At 15.6% G+C, this 13,557-nt stretch overlaps 4 protein-coding genes across 4 annotated transcripts, besides 27 other annotated features; 3 read left to right on the top strand and 1 right to left on the bottom strand. All coding sequences in view use genetic code 6, as the record gives it.

Annotated features, from left to right (window-relative positions):
• Positions 1 to 71: 71 nt before the first annotated feature.
• Positions 72 to 143: a microsatellite.
• Positions 75 to 143: a microsatellite.
• Positions 122 to 186: a microsatellite.
• Positions 132 to 180: a microsatellite.
• Positions 132 to 181: a microsatellite.
• Positions 139 to 188: a microsatellite.
• Positions 189 to 650: 462 nt separating this feature from the next.
• IMG5_151540 (kynurenine-oxoglutarate transaminase, putative) lies at positions 651 to 2,183 on the top strand (the record flags this gene model as incomplete). The annotated part of the gene is made up of 3 exons (XM_004030840.1): positions 651 to 781; positions 829 to 1,604; positions 1,769 to 2,183. The coding sequence occupies exons 1-3, from the start codon at positions 674 to 676 to the stop codon at positions 2,181 to 2,183; spliced, it is 1,299 nt and encodes a 432-aa protein (XP_004030888.1). The 5' UTR covers positions 651 to 673.
• Positions 1,641 to 1,767: a microsatellite.
• Positions 2,184 to 3,329: 1,146 nt separating the features above from the next.
• Positions 3,330 to 3,390: a microsatellite.
• Positions 3,338 to 3,405: a microsatellite.
• Positions 3,392 to 3,448: a microsatellite.
• A 765-nt stretch (positions 3,449 to 4,213) lies between these two features.
• Positions 4,214 to 4,298: a microsatellite.
• Positions 4,226 to 4,300: a microsatellite.
• Positions 4,273 to 4,337: a microsatellite.
• Positions 4,274 to 4,350: a microsatellite.
• A 250-nt stretch (positions 4,351 to 4,600) lies between these two features.
• Positions 4,601 to 4,627: a microsatellite.
• Positions 4,628 to 5,434: 807 nt separating this feature from the next.
• Positions 5,435 to 5,650: a microsatellite.
• Positions 5,436 to 5,632: a microsatellite.
• Positions 5,442 to 5,631: a microsatellite.
• Positions 5,447 to 5,576: a microsatellite.
• Positions 5,584 to 5,659: a microsatellite.
• Positions 5,586 to 5,626: a microsatellite.
• Positions 5,586 to 5,666: a microsatellite.
• A 700-nt stretch (positions 5,667 to 6,366) lies between these two features.
• Positions 6,367 to 6,409: a microsatellite.
• Positions 6,371 to 6,435: a microsatellite.
• A 1,563-nt stretch (positions 6,436 to 7,998) lies between these two features.
• Positions 7,999 to 8,036: a microsatellite.
• Positions 8,037 to 9,521: 1,485 nt separating this feature from the next.
• Positions 9,522 to 9,561: a microsatellite.
• Positions 9,562 to 10,177: 616 nt separating this feature from the next.
• On the top strand, positions 10,178 to 10,709 carry IMG5_151550 (protein kinase domain protein; the record flags this gene model as incomplete). Its single annotated transcript, XM_004030841.1, has 2 exons — positions 10,178 to 10,303; positions 10,359 to 10,709. 2 exons carry the CDS (start codon positions 10,178 to 10,180, stop codon positions 10,707 to 10,709), a joined length of 477 nt encoding a protein of 158 aa, XP_004030889.1.
• A 272-nt stretch (positions 10,710 to 10,981) lies between these two features.
• On the top strand, positions 10,982 to 12,043 carry IMG5_151560 (nadp-dependent oxidoreductase, putative; the record flags this gene model as incomplete). The annotated part of the gene is made up of 2 exons (XM_004030842.1): positions 10,982 to 11,591; positions 11,883 to 12,043. The coding sequence occupies 2 exons, from the start codon at positions 10,982 to 10,984 to the stop codon at positions 12,041 to 12,043; spliced, it is 771 nt and encodes a 256-aa protein (XP_004030890.1).
• Positions 12,044 to 12,338: 295 nt separating this feature from the next.
• Positions 12,339 to 12,380: a microsatellite.
• Positions 12,381 to 12,436: 56 nt separating this feature from the next.
• On the bottom strand, positions 12,437 to 12,838 carry IMG5_151570 (synaptobrevin family protein, putative; the record flags this gene model as incomplete). Its single annotated transcript, XM_004030843.1, has 1 exon — positions 12,437 to 12,838. The coding sequence occupies one exon, from the start codon at positions 12,836 to 12,838 to the stop codon at positions 12,437 to 12,439; it is 402 nt and encodes a 133-aa protein (XP_004030891.1).
• Positions 12,839 to 13,557: the final 719 nt, after the last annotated feature.

A 13,557-nucleotide genomic window follows, 5' to 3' on the forward strand; every position in this document is an offset into this window, starting at 1 on the left:
TTAAATATTATTCATATTTATTTTTATATAGATTAAGTATATAAATTTATAAAGTATTTTTATTTTAAATTTAAATATAAATAATATATAATATATAAATATTAATAAATATAATTTTTAATATATTAATAATATATATATATTTTATATTTATATATATTTTATTTATATTTTTTATATTAATTTTTAATTAATAATTTAATATTATATATTCTTTTTGCTTATTATATTTTTTTTCATGTACAATAAACTTTTTGTAATATTTTTTTTTTATTTATATATATTTTATTTATATACTTAAGCATTTTTAATATAAAATTTATAGCATAATGTATTATTTAGTTAAATAAAATATTTTTTTTTCTTATATTAGTCTAAATAATATTTTTTATAGCATAATTTATATTAAAAAAAAACTTTATTTATATTTTAAATAATTAAAACTTTGGTATTTTCAAAATAAATACAAAAGTATAGTCCTTTTATATATAAGGTAATCTTTTTAAAGAATTAAACAAGATATATAATTAAAAAATAAAAAAATTAACATTTGTAAATATAAGATATTCAATTTTTAAATTTATTTAAATAAAAAAATAAAATAAATATATAAAATTAGTAGTATTTATATTATTAAAAAGTAATAATTAATATCTAAGAAAAAACAAAAAAAATGAACTAAACTTAACCAAGAGGAGCAAAACGTTTAAACGGCTTTGATAAACCTACAGTATGGTCAATATTTTCACCTTTATCAATCGAATACAAATCAATAAATTTAGTAAAAAAATATTAATACAGAAAAAAACAAAAAATAATAAAAAAAAGGGATAAGGTTTTCCAAATTGGTCTCCTCCTGATTTTTTTTTAAAAGCACTCGAAAAAAATACATAAGAAGGTAATCATTAATACACTCGGGCATATGGTTTACCTTATTTAGTCAAAGTAATAAGTGACTTTTATAAACCAATATTTAATCGAGAAATAGATCCATAAAATAACATTTGTGTAAGTGCAGGTGGTGTAAGTTGCTTAAACGCAATCTTTTTAGGATTAATAGATCCTGGAGATCAAGTTATATTATTGGATCCTTCATATGATTGTTATAGAGCATAAATCTAGATGGCCGGAGGAATTGCAAGGAGTGTACCGCTATTACATAAAAGAAATAATACATAAAATAGCCTTAAATAAAGGTTTGAATAAGAAAAAGAATTCAGAATTACCTAAGATGATATATGGGAAGTAGATTATGAGAAACTAAAAAATACTTTAAATGAGAAAACCAAAATTCTGTTAATAAATACACCACATAATCCTACAGGAAAAGTATTTACACTTGAAGAAATGAAGAAAATACATGAAATAATAAAGCCTTTTGAAAAAGTTATTGTTGTGGAAGATGGAGTATATGAACATTTATGTTTTGAATATGAAAGTTTAAAACTTCCGAGATTTGCGAATTTGGATTGGGATAGAACTATTTCTGTTTATTCAGCTGGTAAACTTTTCTCAGCTACAGGAATTAGAATAGGATGGACTATTGGACCTTATGAACTTATTAAATATGTCTAATCATTTCACTAATATTCAATTTTTTGTTAGTAAATATAATATTTAAAATTTTTAAATTTATAGAAATATATATATAAATACATATATATATAACATTTTTATCATATATTAATATATATATATATTAATATATATATTATATAATATATATATATATATATATATATATATATATTATTATATTTATATATAGACATGCTCCTATGTAAGAAAGTGTAGCTAATGCTTTAGAGATTTCAATGAAAAATAATTATTTCGAAGAAACAAATTAACGTTTAAAAAAATAGAGAGATTTGATATTATAGGAACTTGTTAATTGTTCTATTTAACTTAATGTTTGGATTCCTTAAGGTGGTTTTTTTGTTATTGCTGATATTTCAAATGTATAGTTAGATGAGAAATATTATTTTGATAATGATAAAAATATTAAATATACGAAAGATTATGCATTTTGTATGTGGCTTTTGAAAGAAAAAGGAATCACAACAATTCCTTGTTCAGCTTTTTATGATTAAGAAAATATTTAATAAGGAGAAAATTTAGTTAGATTTGCTTTTTGTAAAACAGACGATTAAATACTTGAAGCAGGTATAAGATTAAATATTTGAAAGAAAAAAAATATATATATATATAATAATCAATTTTTTAATTTTTAATTAAAAAAAAAAAAAATTATTAAAATAGTATTTATAACAAAAATACTTAAAAATAATTTGTTTTTTCTTCTTTAAATATTATATATGATCAATAAATTTAATAGAATTTAAAAAACTTGAATACCTTAATAAATATAGGTTTAAATTAAATCTTAATTATTAATAATACTAACATCTGAATAAACATACCCTTTCCAGGATTTATTGTCATAAAGGAAGAAGTATAACTAATAATTTTTAACAATTTTAATAAACATTTCTTCAAGTATTATATATTTGTATTGCTTTTCCTTTAATTTTAAATTTTAAAATTTAATTTATGAAATTATTTTAATTTTTTTTACTTAAATAAAAGAGTTTTATAGGATAGAAATTATCTTGTCATTTTGCTAAATCCCAATGTACCAATGTAAACCATTATATTTTAACTAATTGGAAAAAAATTTACCTGTTACGAGGAAATATCCTCAAATTTTTTAATAAGATTAGCTTTTTTTTAATTTTTACAACATTATACTATCATTAATCCTAATTCAATTTTAATATAATAGGTTTCTTCCATTTCTTTACATATATAATATTTACACTTCACCTTATTTTATAGAAAATATACAGCTTAATGGTTTTTGAAATACTATAGACTACTTTGTACCCTTTTACTTGGGGTTAAAAATAATTTTTGTTTGAGCTTTACATTAATTTTCATTATATTTGCTTTATTTTTATAAATAAAATTTTAAATAATTGTAAAGATTAGATTTTACTGATTATTTATATAAAGAAATATATATAATAAGTATTAATATGAATTTGAATACAAAATTTGGTTCTTTTATATCTATTATTAATATATATTATATTATTAAAAAAAATAATTACTTTTTATCTTTTTATCAAATAATTCATAAAAAAAAATATTAATGCTTTAATTTCAATAGAAAAAAAAATATTTTAATGTTTGCATTGAAAATATTTATTATTTTTTAAATTATATTAAAGTTATTTGAATTTAAATCATATTTTAAATAAATATTTAATTAATAATATATAATAACTAAAAAAATGGCTTTATTAATAATAAAAATAGGTAAAGGTTGCTTTAAATTAATAATTTATATTAAATTAATAAATATTTTAAAATAATTATATATTTAAAATAGTTTTATATATAAAAAACAATTATAATTTTTTTATATATTAAAAATATATCAAATTTTATTACTTTTTTTAATATTTTATTTAAATCTTATTAAAAAAATAAATATAAAAATTAGTATATTTTAATAAAAAAAAAATCTTATTAGTTTTTACTTTATAAAATAAAATATAGTAATGTCAGATTCGAAAAATAGAAATTTATAATGTTTTGAATAATCAAATTTAGATTAGATTTTAAAAAGTTTTACAGAAAATGATAATGAGCCTTATGTTGAAAAAAGAGCTAAAGAAGTATTAAAAAAAATAACAAAAAAAACAAATTAAAAATAGATATTAGTTGAAATAGGAAATAGTTTTATAGATGATTTATTAAATAAAGGAATACAAATAGCAAAAAATAAAGAACGTATATAATAAAAATTATTTGATTATTTTTATTTAGATTTAAAAAAAAAAAAGAAAAAATTTTAGAAACTAATGATCTGAGAATAGTTGCAGGTATATTTTAAATAATTTATTTTATTTTTCTATAAATTAAATTAAAGAAACTGTATATAAAACTAAAATTGATGCAGGATTATATGAAATGAAAAAAGATATTGATTAAAATGAATTAAATTAAATAAAAACAGAATAAGAAAATAATTAAAATATTTGAATAATATTGTATATATATAAAAAATAAATTAAAATATATATTTGTGATATAAAATAAAAAATTTAATTATAAAAAAAAAAGATTCTTATTAAAAATAACTATTATGATGAAATGTTATAATAAATATAAATTATATTTATTAAAAAAATTTTAAACTAATAAATAGAAAAATTAATAGATAATATAAAAAAATATTAAAAATAAAAATAATAGAAATTGTAAAATAATATAATATAAAAATATATATAAATAATATATATATATAATATATATATATATATATATATATATTCATATATATATTTACATCAATGTTTATTTATATTTTAATTTTAATAATTTTTTGTTGTTCATATTTTAGTACTTAAATATATTATTTTACCATTATTTATATAATTTTTATTCAATTTATTAATCATTTATATATTAAATTAATATTATTTTAGTTTATGAATTTAATATTTTTTTTACAAATATGCATATTATTTTATAATTTACAAATTTAAATACAAAATCATTTAGTTATCTGATTCATATAATTTAAACATTTACTATTTATATAAATAATTTATATAAATAAAAATAATTAACGATATAAAAATATAACAATTATTAAATAAAATTTTAAAAAATGGATTCATAAAATACATAATAAGATTAAAGTTTAGAAAACTTTTAATTATAAAATATTGAAAATTCTTTAATAAATAATATTAAATAAATTCGAAATTATAGTGGAGATTAAAATTAAAATTTGGCAAATATTGAAAATTTTAACAATTAATCTACTCTAATTTAAAATTAATAAAACGTAGATATAATAAAAGATTCTGATATAGATCTTGGTTACTCTTAAGTTAATTAAACTAAATAATAATAATAATATACTGTTAATATACAAAACATAAATGAAAAATAATTATAGTTGAAATATCAATAATAAGAAATTTATCGAGTTGATGTTATAAATTTATAGAAAAACTTAAATTCTAATTAAGAATAAATATAAGTTAATGAAAAAGATGAAAATTAAAAATAAAATTAATAAGAAGAAAACATAAATTTGAATAAAGAAATTTAAAATAAAAAAAAAATGAAGAAAATATTTTAAAATTAGGATAAAATTAAAAAAATAAACCTCAATAAATTCAAAATGAAAAATAATAAAATTAACCTTAAGAAATTGATAATAATTCAAATTAAGAATATGTAAATAATAATAAATTTTAAAAATTAAATGAAAAATAACAGATAGAAGATTCAAATACTGAAGTCAAAGAAAAATAGGAATATAATAAGAATTATTAAATATAAGAAAAAGTTGAATTAGTAAATATAAATTAATAAAAAATCATAAAAATACATCCAAAAATTAATTAAAAAATTAATAAGAATAAATATAAAATTAAGAATAAAAATAATAATAAGATTAATACTAAACATAAGATAAAAAATAAATATAAGATAAAAAATAAATATAAGATTAATAATAAATATAAGATTAAGAATAATTATAAATTAATGAATAACCATCAGACTAAAATTAAATATAAAATTTAAAATAAATTTAAAATTAAAAATAAATGGAAGAATAATACTAAATTTAAAAATAGAAATAATAAAACATAAAATAAGCTTAAGAAAAAAAAAAAATTGTTTGTAATGTATAACTTATGAAGAAAAAATAAATTAAATTGAAAATATTAATTTATATACTAAAAAAGAAAACCAATTATTAGAAAAACAATTAGATTATTAGAAAATGTATAAAAGTGATTAAGCCAATTTTAATGAAAAATAAAACTAAAATAATAAAGTATATCTATATAACAAAAAAAATAGTATATATTAATTTATTTAATAATTAGCTTGAATAAGATCTATAATAAAGAGAATTAGAAAATTAATAAATATAAAATTAAATTGAAGATAAATATTAAAAATTATAATAATAATTTTAATAAAATTAATATGATTTATAAAAATCTTTGGAAGAGAAAATTTTTTTGTAGGATAAATTAGATTTAGTAATAAAAGAAAGAAAAAATGAACTGAATATAATTAGAAAGGAAATCGAATAAAAATTTTTTATTAAAATAAAAAACGAAATGGGAGAGAATTCTAATTATGAGCTAATAATTTAAGATTAAGGAGATACAATTAAAACTTTAGAATAAAAAATAATGAATTGCAATCTTAAGTTAAAATAATTTTATTAATTTATGTTTTATTAAAAAAAGTTGAATAGTTTAACAAGTTTAAATAAATAATTAATTGATTAATTAGCTGAAATAAAAATTTATATGCAATAAAATAGCGTAAAAAATAATATATAATAAATAAATATATAATATAACAAATATATTTATATACATATATATTAAATAATAATAAATTTAGGAACATGAAAATCAATTTGAATTAATCTCAATTAAAAATTTAAAATTAAAAGAATTATAGAAGAAAATTAAATTGAAAATAATAACTTTTCAAAATAATTAAATGATTTAAAAGTAACTATAAATTAAGTAAATATAAAATTATTATATAAAAGGACTATAATATTATAATATTAAATGAATAACAAGCTTTAATTAAATAAAATAATTAACTTAATTAACAAGTTTAATAACAATAAAAATGTATAGATGATCTACAATTCTAAAATTAGTCTTTGTTATAATTAAAAAATGAACAAATAATTAAATTAAATAAAATAACAGAAGAATTTAATTCTGAAATAAAAGTATTAAATGAAGAAAAGGAAGAATCATTAATAAAAATATTGAGTTATTAAAATTAAATAAGAGAACAATAAATTGAACAAAATTAATAAAAAACTGAATTAAAAGAATAAAAAGTGTAAAACAAATTAAATGAAGAATTAATTTAATCAAATGATGAATAAAAATAGTAAATATAAGAAAAAGATGAAGAATAAAAAAAACATCAATAAAAATTAGATTTTTTGTAAAAATAAATAGAAATCTAAAATTTAAAAACTAAAGAATTACTTGATGAAATAGAAATTAGTGAAAACAAAAAAAATATTTAAATTTAAGAATTTTAATAATTATAAGAATAAATAAATTTAAATAACAAGCTTCTTGAGTAAAAGGAATAATAAATAAATGATTTAGAATTAATTCTAAATTAGAAAAATTAGTAAATAAAAGAAACTAATCAAGCTATAGAGAAATATTAAAATGAAAAATAAGAATTAAATTAAAATTTAATATAAAATGCGTAAAAAATAAATTAGTTAGAAAATTAACTTATTTAAAATTAAGAAGAATATAATTAATAACTAAATTATTATAAAGACGAATTTAATTAAAAATTATATTAATAATAATAATAAAATTTTTCGATTATGGATTCATAATAAATATAACAAACTTAAAAATAAGATGTAGAATTTGTTTAAAATACATTTTAAAAATACGAGGAGTTTAATTAAAAATAAAATAGTTTAAGATAAGAATAGTTAAAAAATTTAGGCTAAGTAAATAATAATTCTTCTTAAAAAATAATTAATAATAATATATATATATAATAGAAAGAATCTACTATATAATAATAAATTCAAGGACATAAGTAATAGTTAAATTAATAAAATAAAAATATTAATTTGAGATTATATGATATAAATAATAATTTTCAATAAGAATAATAAGATAAAAATAATAAATTAGAGGAATTAAATTAATAATATATATATTTATAAGAAAAGTAAAATTTAATTAAATTTTCATAAAATAATAATATTGAAGAACAGATATAATAAAAAAATGATTTTATTTAAGAATTTAATAATGATTTAAATAATTAAATTTAATAATTATAAAAACAAGTTTAATAAAATAAAAAAATAAATAATAATAGTTAATAATATTCGGAAATGGAAAAAAATATCGAATAAATATAATTAACTTTTTAAATTTATTAAGCTAAAATAAAATAATTTTATGTAAAATATAATAATTTTAAAATATTTTATATTCTCTTTTATAGAAATCATACTAATAAAAAGAATAAGAAATAACTGGATTGAATAATTAAATTAATGAATTATAAATTTAATGTAAATATAATAAAACTAATATATTAAAAATTAAACTATATAATAGATTAAGAATTAATGTAAATATAGGAAAATCAATTAAAGCAATTAAAATTTTATGAATATAAAAATAATATATTTAAAGACGAATAATTATTAGTTACTGATAAATAAAAATTATAAAATTAGCATTTATATTAATAATTTTAAATTAATATGGAATAATAGAAGGTATTATATATAATTAAAACTAAAATAAATTTTTATAAAAAAAAAAGTAATAATTATAAGAAGTAGAATAAATAAGGCAATAATTATAATAGGAAGTAAAAGAAAAATCAAATTAAATATAAATATATTAAAACTAAATTGATTGTTTATTAAATGAATAAGAAAAACTATAAGAATTTTAATATTAATATGAAAATTCACATTAAATAAATATTAAACTTTAAGAATAAATAAAAGAATTATTAAAAGAATTAGATTCATAAGAAAAATAACATAACTTAGATATATAAATAATAAAAAATGATAATAAATTAAATTTTAATGAATAAAATTAAAGAAATTTAGATGAAATAAATTTAAGTGTATTTGAAAAAATAAATTAAGAAGAAATAGAAAGATTGAACTAGATATTATTTGATAAAGAATAAAAAATATAAGAATAACAGATATAAATATAGTTATTAAAGGTTAATAAAAGTTAAGAAATAAAATAAGATAATAATTAAATTAACTAAAAATTAATTTAAGAAAATCAATGCGAAGAAAAAATTAATTTAAATATAGAAAATTAAAATTAATAAATTACAGAATTAATTTTATAAAATTAAAAGATTGAAAATAATTTTTAAATTAAAATTTAATAGCTATATGAAGTTATTGAAAATTAAAAAAACACTATTTCTTAATAAAATCAAAATATTATTTTGAAAAATGAAGTAATCTTTTATTTTTATTTTAATTTGTTTATATCTATTTTATTTTATTTTTTTTAGGAATTATTTAATAGAGAATAAATAATTTTATAATAATAAGAAGATTTTTAAAATATGTAAATTTAATTAGATAAATAACTAAATGTTATTTAATAAAATCAAAAAATTGAAGAAAATATTAAAGAAGAAAACATTTGCTTAAAATAAGAAATAAAAGAACTTTCTGAACAAAATAATTTATAAAATGTAGAAATTACAAAAATAAGATAAAATTATTAATTAAATATATAAGAACTATAAAAATCAAATGAAAATCTATTAATAGAGGTTGAAGCTTTAAGAAAAAATTAGTAAAATAAAAGGTAAATAAATATGTATTAATAAGATAATGGTGATATTAAAATTGAAAATTTATTAGATTAAATGCAATATTTGAATTAATAATCATAAAAATAACTAGTTACGAAAAAAAGAATAGAAAATTAATAAAAAAATAAAAATTTAATATACCGATCTATTTAAACTACACCAAATAAAAAATTTAATGAACTAACCCCGAAATATCCAAAAAAATTAGAAAATTAAGTTTAAATAAATATTTAAAATTTAATTCCATCTCCGTAAAATATATATAAAATTTACAAGTTATTTATTAAAAATATTTTTATAATTAAAAGAATTTAATCTACTTAATTTTTTACAAATAACATTTAAATTTAAGATGAATATGAATAGATAAAAAATACACATAATAATCATAAAATAGATATGGAAACGAACTAATTAAGGTGTAATAATAATTTAGAATAAGTAAAATATAAATAAATATTATTATAAAATTTATAAAAAAAAGAATTTTCTAAACTTATATAGAAATTGTAATCAAAGCTAAAAATCTTTAATTAACAACTATTAAACTTAATTTTCACATAGTTCTTAATTATTTACTCCATTAGATAAAAATTATCTACAAAACATAGATTATATATAATTACCTCCTTTTTTACAAAATCCTCTTACTAGTTTTTAATAAATGGAATATATTAATAATACTAATAGTAATTAGTAAATTAATAAACCACTAAATTAATCTAAAGAAGATTAAAAAGTATATTAATCGGTAATGTAAAATAATTAATAAAAACTTGAAAAATATGAAGGAGAAAAATCAGAAAAATTAAGACATGGAAGAGGTCGTTAATATTATTAAAATAATGAAATTTATGAAGGAGAATGGCTAAATGATAAAGTTTTTTTTTTTTACTATAGTAATGCAATATTTATGTATTTTTTTGTTTAATTAGAGACACGGGTATGGAATTTTGAAAGATTCTAATGGTGAAATTTATAATGGAGATTGGGAAAATGATATGTTTTGTGGATAAGGTAGATTAAGAAATAAAAATTGTGAGTTATTGACTAAAGAGTTTGATTTTAAAAATTTTGAAAATTTGAAAAATTATTGGGTCAATTATAGTGGAGAATTCTAAAATAATTAATTGCATGGCTTAGGGACTTTGATACTTTCGAATGGATAAAAATTTTTGGGTTAATTTTCAGAAGGAAAAGTACATGGAGAAGGTACTTTTTATAGATAAACAGGAGAAATAGAAGTTGGATTTTGGTAGAATAATAAGTATATAGGAAAATTATGATTTAAACAAAAAACAAAAAACATATATTTATAATATATGTATTTTATTTAAATAAATATAAATTTTAAGATTTTTTATTATTATTTTTCTAGAAAAATAAAATTATGCTAATTGCGTAATATTAAAGTTATTTTATTATTAAAAAGGGTAAAATTAAATTTAATAATTAATAAACTTACTTTATAAAGAATTTAAAAAGAAAAAGTAATATCTTATATTATAAAAAAAATTAAAATAAAAAAAATAAGATTAAAACCTAAATTAAAAAAAATATGGAGGAAAATTAAGAAGATTATAATTTAAGAATTGCATTAAAAACTCGTCCAAATGAAACATATCCATAATAGGACGTATTTTAAATTATATATAGAAAACCTCCAGCTATAGAAGAAGTAGGAGAAAACGAATTATTAGTAAAAGTAAAATACGTATCAATAATTGCAAGTATGAGAGTATGGATGAGTGGTTAGAAATCATATATAGATCCTGTAAATCCAGGAGATACAATGCCAGCCGGGTGTATAGGAGAAGTTTTATATTCCAGAAGTAGTAAATACAAGGTAGGTGATTTAGTTTTAGGTTTTATGAGATGGGAAAAATATATAATAATAAAAGATTAAAAATTATTTAAAATACCAAAAGAATATCCTCATCCTTCCCACTTCTTAGGAGCATTAGGAAATTAGGGATTAACTGCTTATTTTGGACTTCATGATATTGGTAAAATCAAATAAGGAGAAACTGTTGTGATCAGTGCAGCGGCAGGCGCAGTGGGATAAATAGCTGTTTAATTAGCAAAACTCTAAGGATGTCGAGTTATTGGGATTGCCGGAGGTTAAGAAAAGTGCGATTTTGTGAAAAATGTATTAGGAGCTGACGAATGTATAAACTATAAGGATAAATAAAATTTTTTGATAAATATGAAAAAAGCTTGTCATTAGGGAGTGGATGTTTATTTTGATAATGTTGGTGGAGAAATATTAGATAATATGTTGCTTTTAATTAATGATTATGCAAGAATAGTGCTTTGTGGGGCAATTTCGGAATATAATACTACTTCGAAAAATAATTTATATGCAATTAAAAATTATTCTAGGCTGATTTTTAAAAAAAGTGTTATGAAAGGATTTATTGTACTTGATTATGCGAATTAGTATTAAAAAATTTGTTAAGAGCTTACTAAATTGGCTTTATAAGGTAAACTTAAGTGCATTGAAGATATTTTATATGGATTAGATTCGGCTCCTAGGGGACTAAGGAGGTTAATTTTAGGAGAAAATTTAGGTTAAGTAGTTATTTATTGTGATAAGGAAAATAATAATTCGAAATTATGATTTTATTTGGATTTTATTTATTTGGATATTTTATATTTTTTTAATATTATTTTTTAGATTAATATTTTATATTATTTTTAATGTTTTTTTTTTAAATATATATATTATCTAAATGACATTTTTTATATTGTTTTTCTTTAGTTTTTATTAATTTATGTATTTTTTTATATTTTACATATTAAGAATAATATTTTGGTATAAAAAATAGTTTAAAAAAAAAATTAAAAGAATAATTAATCATTTACTTTAAAAAATATAAATAAAAAGAAAACAAAAAAATTTAATAATTATATGTTAAAAATAAAGAATAAAAATAATAATAATAATAAAAATAAAATTAATATTATATAAATATTTTATTATTATATATATTATAAATTTCATTTAAAAAAATCATGCATTTTCAATAATAGGGACTAAAATATACAAACCAACTCCTAAAATAATACACCCAAATATAATTTTAAGTTTATAATTTCTCCATTTCATAATACTTTCTAATTCTTTAGACTGATTCTTTAATTAATTCGATTTCATTGATAATTCCTCAGTTTTTGCTTTGGTTTATTCCAAATTATTTCCATTTTCAATAGCTCTATTAATTCCTTGTTATAATTCGATTTTTGTTTCTGCAAGTTTATTTTAAATTTATCCAATTTTATCTTTATCTCCCATATTATTATATTAGATAATCAAACTCTCAGCTTTTTTTTTCCCATGATATCTTAATCCTAAATCTTGTTCCTCTGAATAATCTCCTAATTCTTCAAAATGTTTCCTTAATTCAGAAATCATTTAATAAGCGAATCTTTCAGGAAAGTCTTATGTACTTATGACTAAGTAAAGAATATCTTTATCGTCAGCCTAACAAAACCAATTATATTAAGATCCAGATATTTTTTACCTTTCATTTGCTACTAATTATATTTCTTTTAGTTTTTATAATATTTCTTAGCTTTCTTATAGTAATTGCTTTTATTAAGAATTATCTGTAGTTGCTGAATATATTACATTGCTTGTGGAAAAACGGGAAAATAACAATGCTTTTACTTTATTATTGTTCATTTATTTCTTTTTGTTTTTAAATATTTTTTTTATTATTGAAATTTGTAAATTTTCTGTTTATAAATTATATTAATATTATATGTATTTTTTTTTATTTATATTTATGTTTTTAATTTTAATTAGTTTTTCTTTTGACTAATTTTAAATTTTTCTTTATAATTTTTATTTATTTATATATTTTTAATAATTGATGTATTAAAGCTATATTTATTTAATTTTTTTTAAGGATTTTTTATTATTTAAAATTACAATTTAATTTAATTGAATATAGTTTATAAATTTTTATTTTATTTACTAAATAATAATATTTTGTTTTGTTAAAAAATACTAATTTATATTTTATGGATAAATCGCAATAAATATTATATATTTTAATTAAAATATATTATTATGTTGAAAAAATATCAAAATTATTAAAATCTAATAATAAATAATTACTTTTTTAATAA

Source organism: Ichthyophthirius multifiliis (assembly GCF_000220395.1).
Source record: "Ichthyophthirius multifiliis unplaced genomic scaffold scaff_1120509251163, whole genome shotgun sequence".
Taxonomy (NCBI): Eukaryota; Ciliophora; class Oligohymenophorea; order Hymenostomatida; genus Ichthyophthirius; species Ichthyophthirius multifiliis.